The 6,127-nt window shown below is 45.2% G+C and overlaps 1 protein-coding gene across 1 annotated transcript; it reads right to left on the reverse strand.

Moving 5' to 3' along the window:
• Positions 1 to 2,790: 2,790 nt before the first annotated feature.
• Positions 2,791 to 5,912, reverse strand: LOC137447411 (protein C19orf12-like). Its single transcript, XM_068150894.1, has 2 exons — positions 5,605 to 5,912; positions 2,791 to 3,572 (listed from the first exon to the last, which is right to left on the reverse strand). The coding sequence occupies exons 1-2, from the start codon at positions 5,762 to 5,764 to the stop codon at positions 3,307 to 3,309; spliced, it is 426 nt and encodes a 141-aa protein (XP_068006995.1). The 5' UTR covers positions 5,765 to 5,912; the 3' UTR covers positions 2,791 to 3,306.
• Between the last annotated feature and the right edge of the window lie 215 nt (positions 5,913 to 6,127).

Here is a 6,127-nt window from a genome sequence, read left to right on the forward strand (position 1 = left end):
GGAAGGTGTTACTCTACTGTCACTTTGACAGTGGTCACCATACAGCAAAACAGCTCTGGGAAAATATGAAGACCTGAGCATTGGAAATGCTCTCCACAGCACCTGGAGTGGGATGCTGCACTTCAGGGAACAACAGGCTGTGTCACTTGTTCATAGAATCTCCAAACAGACACAGCTGTCAGTGTTGCTGTCCTGACACAGCAGCTGGAGCAGATGAGGCATACTGGGAGCCACTGTTGAGTGCTGATGAACACCAAAAGAGGCCCTCTGAAATTCACATCTGACTTCATTTCCAGTAGACTGGAAATGCAAACAAACCATAAGCAGGTTTTCCACAAAGCTCTTCTTGAGAAGTTACCAGCCAAGAGTCCCAGTTTGCTATTGTAGGAAGGACAGAGAAGGGAGGAAAAGAGGCACATAAGATGCTTTGTGTTCACAGAGTGTTCTCTTGCATGGTCAAGCCCCACTAGCGCACAGCATTTGCTGCCAACAGTGATGCTGCCGCCCGTAATCTTGCTCCCTGCCATCATCCTGCTGCCCAGGCTGCCCCAAGCAGAAAGGTAAAGCTGTGCTCCCATGAGCATTGTCCAGCCTCTCCTTGTGTGTCCTAAACAGTGTGCTCTGGTGAGAACCTTAGAAAACATGGATGTGAGAAGGGAAAAGCATTAACTCAAGGCCAGACAGGCTTCTCTTCCTCTCACAGACAGCAACAAGAGAAAAAGGCATGGCTGTCTATTGTCAGAGGAGTTACAGATAAGGCAAAACCAGACCCTTAGTGGTTTCCTATCCAAAGACATTTCCAGAGGCACCAGAGGAAGGAGCAGTGTGACACCACGGCCTCTCTGCAGATTTGTTCCACTCTGGTCAAGGCCTGCAGGAGGAGTCATGGCACCTAACACAGGTCACATCTGCATGAGCCCTCAGCCTGTGACAAGGGCAGCAGGGGCCAGAGAGTGTGTGCTGGGGGAACCTGTCAGCAGCCTGCCCGAGCTGCACATCACCTCTGCTGCACACAGGTTCTGCATTGTGCCAGTGCTGCAGAGTGAGTTCTGTACCTTGGAGCACACACGAGAGCAATGCTTATGGGGGCACTCCTTACAGTCATCCTCCAGTGACTGGAATGCCTCAGGAACCCTGATGGAGCCAGCAACCCAACCTACAAACCAGAGCCACGAGCACCCAGGTCACAACTACCTGGTTTCTATCAAAGTCACAGAGACAGAGACACTTGATGAGTGTTTGCTCAGCAGTAAGTTTCAGGGAAACCACCCTGAGCCTCCAGCTCCTTCCAAACAATGACCTTGAGCACCCTTGTTTACTGGCCAGCCTCCAGAAGCCCGGCTGCCCAACAAAGGGTCGCTTTGCATGGCTGCTTCAATCCAAAGGTCTTTCATACCCTCCCGAAAGACTGCAAGCCCTGTGCAGCCCAACCATGCTCTCCAGAAGCAGTCCTGGAGCAAGCACCACTATGGTGGTGGCCACAGAAGTGAGAGAGCTGCCCAAGCATTTTTTCCCCTGCACAGCTAAGGCAGGAGGGAGCCTCACAGCACTCTTAGGGCTGTATCCTCAGCAAGGAGAGGCAGGTTTTCCCCCAGCTTGGCAGCGTCCAGCTGCTCTACCCCCACACTTCTAATACAGCTGACTTCACTGAATCACCCCGGCAGAGCTGAGGGAGGAGCAACACGGTACATTAACCCTGAAAGGGCTTCCGCAGCAGAGCTTGCTGCTGCAGTTCATGCAGGGGAAATGTCTTACCCCAAAACCTCAGCAGAGACAGGCTGGTGTCAGTCACACCTGTCCTGTGGCCAGAGGAGAACTTACACCACAGGATATCATGCTGCAGCCACATTTTTTCTACCATTACCAAGGCAGACAGAACACATACAACATCTGTAAGTCAGCAGGCTGAGTGAGCCCCTGTGTCTGTGCTAGTTTCCAACAAGCCCTTGGGATATCACAGGCTGCAGCCACCTGTTTGCAAGGAAACATCCTTAACAAGGAGAGGTCCCCCAAAATCCACTGGTAAAGAGCTGTGGTGTTAATGTGGGGAGACTGCCTCACTTTGCTGTCTCAAGACTTAAGCAGTACAGGTAGGTTACCCTCATAAAAAGATGCTTCTGCAGAACTTCAGCTCTAAAGTTCAAAGCAGCTCTCTGCCCCATCACATTTTGGGCAGATTACTGCTGCTGGGAAGGTCCTTACTGCCTGCTGTCAACTCAACCTCAGTCAGCTAAAGGCATCTCAGAATTGTTCTGCTTTTACTGTTCTTTGTGCCCTCTGGAGTCAGTGGGTCAACACATGGAAGCATTTTCCACTGCAGAAGGATCTCTCCAAAATCCTGTAGGAAAGTCCTCCAGATAATGAGAACCATAGCAACTAATTAAGCAGTACAGTGGGCATCATAGTGTGCCACCATGGTGTACCACTCTAACAGCCTGTTGAGGGCTGGTACTCCTCAGTCCTGCAGGGTCCATGTGAGCAGCAGTTACACACGGCCAGGCACACACAGGAGGCAAGAACCTCTCCAAAGGCAGTGTGAGCCCAGGTGGAGGTACTACAGGTGCAGACTTGAAGATGATAAAACTGAACAAAGAAATGCAGCTCTCCAAGAAACAAGCAATTACTCTGTATTGTCTTGTCAATCCAACTGTGGTCATTCAAGTATAAAACACTTTACCTGTTGCTTTAAATCCTGTTTAGGCATTTGTTTCACTTCTGACAGAATGGAAAGAAACCTTGACAATGACAATAAATGTGACAAGGAACAAAGTCAGAATTGAGACCTTTGAGTTCACAGTAGAATAACATACTTTATTGTAACTTGCCTTTGCAGGACTGAAACAGTAAGGAAAATTATTCCAAGTGCCTTAGCTACTTTGGCACCTACATGCCATTCATAGCTGAAATTTCAAGCACTTACACAAACAGGACTAAATCTCCTAAATAAAACACAATGATATTGAAAATTTGACTAGAGGCATAACAGTGATTTCTAATCCACTTCTAGTGCAGAGTAATTCAAAATTACATAGCTAGTTACTCTCAGGACATTCCAGAGATCTAATACTATCCTTACAAAAAACCCCAACCCAACCCAACCAGAAACAGGGAAGAAAAAAAAAACAACAAACCACCAAACAACAAACAAACAAAACCAAGGAAAAAAATCAAATACCAAAAGTCAAAACACTACTTAGATCTGTCTATGTTTATAATTAGTACTGATAACTAGTAATTGCTATGTTGAAGAATTACAACTGTCAGACTACATTTCTTCACACTGTGAAAAGCCTGCTCCGGAAAGGGTTATTTACTACACTTCAACTTTGCATTTAGCTCTTTGGAGAAGTAATTTATCAGCACTTGTGTGAATCTCTGCTGAAGATGAGCGTTTCCCATTACAAGAGGAATCAGAGCAAAAGCATCAGTGACGTTGAAGGTCCTAAGAATAGCCATGGCCTCATCATAGAGTTTCTTCCGCTCAGTTGAAGGCAATTCTGATAGAATCACAGGGACTGACTTGGACTGTCCTGTAGCTATCCAGGTACCAAGAATTACACCCACTGCTGCTCCTAGAAAAGAGATATGTGAGTCTTTACCTTTTAAATACCTGAACCTTTATTCACAGCCTTCATCAGCAATGTTCCCACCTTTATTAGAAATCACTGCAGAGCTGTGCTTGTGTCTGCTTTAATCTGGTTTATATGTGATGCTCAGAGCACCAGGAAGGATTTGTAAAGCTTTTTACACCCACAGCAATCACAAAGCAACTCCTGACACAATCAAAGGCAATAGCTTCAAGCTAGGAATCAGAAACAAATCAACCCTCCACAGGGCACTGGTCTCTCAAAGATAAGCCCCACTCTTCAATGAAACCATGCCTAAGGAAAACACCCAACTATCAATTTCATTCTCTGCCATTAACACAATCTCTTCCCAGATTCTCAGAGTGATCCAAGCTTTCTGCTTTTGTAGCACCACACTTTGCAGCTTCCTACTCCCATGAAGTCCATACCTCAGAAAGTGCAAGAAACACTGCAAGTTTCTGTGGTCACTGCTGCAGAGTGCAGGTAACTCATCCTCTAATTCTTGGTGCAGGAGTAAGGACAATCCCTGCCAACACTGTCCTGCACCTATGCAGGCTGTTTGTGTAAGTGGAAGTGCACCTGACTGCAACTGTCCTAAACCCCTCTGAAGACTCTGGGTCATTTTCCTTTGTAATGTATAAGGTTAAATGAGGGTCTCCTGATTTAGTTGCACTGTAATCGGGACATGGCTTTTGCTACATTTAAGACTTACTATTCTCACTATGTACACAGTATATTGTACACCAAAACCAGTGCCTTCACCACGGGTTGTAGAATAACTCAGCTTGACTGGAGAACATTGTAAACAAACACAATGAAAAAACACACCCAAGAATAGCTCCAGTGATTCTCATCATCTCACTCAAGCGTTAAGCCAATTTTTACTTTTATTTCTGATTTACAGGTTACAAATGTCTTACAAAAGCTCAGTTTCGTTGCTTTTTTCCTGATAACCTCAAACACTTGTCACAGTATTATTTTCACCTATTTATTAATATCTGTACTTGGAACAAGAGTAAATACATAGCTTAATTTTGTATTTCTGTTATCACTCCTCATGTGGTAATATTTGTGTATATTTGTAAGCTCAACCTTGCCAGCCCTCACACAGGCATACTGCAATTCACTCCCCTACCAATAAGCCTGAGAAATTGCTGGAGCTGCTCACAGGAGTAAGGAGCATTCAGTGACCAGGCAGCTTTCAAGCTAGACAACTCTTACTTCCACAGACATGGAAGAGACACTACTGTTTTCTATTAGAATCTGTCCTCCCCATAATTTTCCACACAAGGAAAAAGCCCCAAAGTGACAGAGAATAATGAGATTCAGAGTTAGAAAACAAGTTCACCAGGGAGCAGATAGCAGGTACTGGTAGAAATACAGAAATAAATTCATTAGGACGATAATCCTATGCCATGCTAAGGCTGACTAAGAAACTTATTCACCTTTGCTTTACACACAAAATTTCTTTCTATGAGGTCACCAGGTACTAACATACCCCTGACTGCTACCACCATCTTTTGGGCTCCTTCACCCCCACCTCAATCCTCTCCTCTTCACTCCCCAGCCACAGCACTGGGCAGAGTCTGCACTAACAAGCTCAGGACCTGTGAGTTTGTTCTGGTTTGTCCCATACCTTGGACACTGGTCTACATCAGCACATAGGAACCAGGGCTCTACCCACAAAAAAAAGCCAAAACCAAAACCAAAGACACCTCTTTGTTAACAACTTGTTCAAAGGATTTCAAAGGCACTACTATCTCAACTTCAGATCTATGGAGGCCTTCCCATTTGCCACACAGGACCAAAGTCAGGTAGGTTGCTATCAAACCCTAGAAGGAAATGCTGACACACCCCCTCCTCTTTTCTAAAATGACAATGTATAAATGGCATCTTGTTCAAGCCCAAACACATGAAATCTCAACAATCTTCAACCCACACCTACTACATAGATTTCCCAGTTTCTCCACTCAGGGAGTTAACAACACTTCTTGTTCCTAACACAAAAGAGACTTACCTACAGCAGTGCCAAGTGGACCTGCCAAGATCCCCCCAGTAAAGGCTGATGCACCTGCCACCAGTGCTCTTTTACCAGAGTGTATGACAGCAGCCTTCATGCCCTTCACCTTAGCGAGATGGGAGAACAGGTCCATCACATCCTGAATGTAGATGGGCATTTTGGCAAGTTAAGATGCTGGAAAAGAGGTTTAAGTTATCTTTTGATTGCTGCAGCAAAAAGTGAACTGATGTGTCTGTGAGTCTGAACTAGGAGAGGCACAGCTAATATAGACAAAATTAGTTTTGCTTTCTCTTTAAGTTCTGGGAAAAGCACTCCTATTTCGGAGCAGCCAACAGTCACTGAATCTGCAAACAAAACAATAGAGCAGACCAGAAAAAAAAATTACGACAAATTCAGAAGAAAAAACACAGAATGTTCAGCATCGTGCTCAGCTCTGGGAAAAAGACAAACTAAAGCCTCACTCTACCACAATCAGCAGATTACAATTGACAGATCTGTCAGGTGTTTTCTCCTTGTCCAA

This window comes from Melanerpes formicivorus, unplaced genomic scaffold (assembly GCF_026170545.1).
Source record: "Melanerpes formicivorus ecotype bairdi unplaced genomic scaffold, bMelFor1.0.p_v2 SCAF_20, whole genome shotgun sequence".
NCBI lineage: Eukaryota > Metazoa > Chordata > Aves > Piciformes > Picidae > Melanerpes > Melanerpes formicivorus.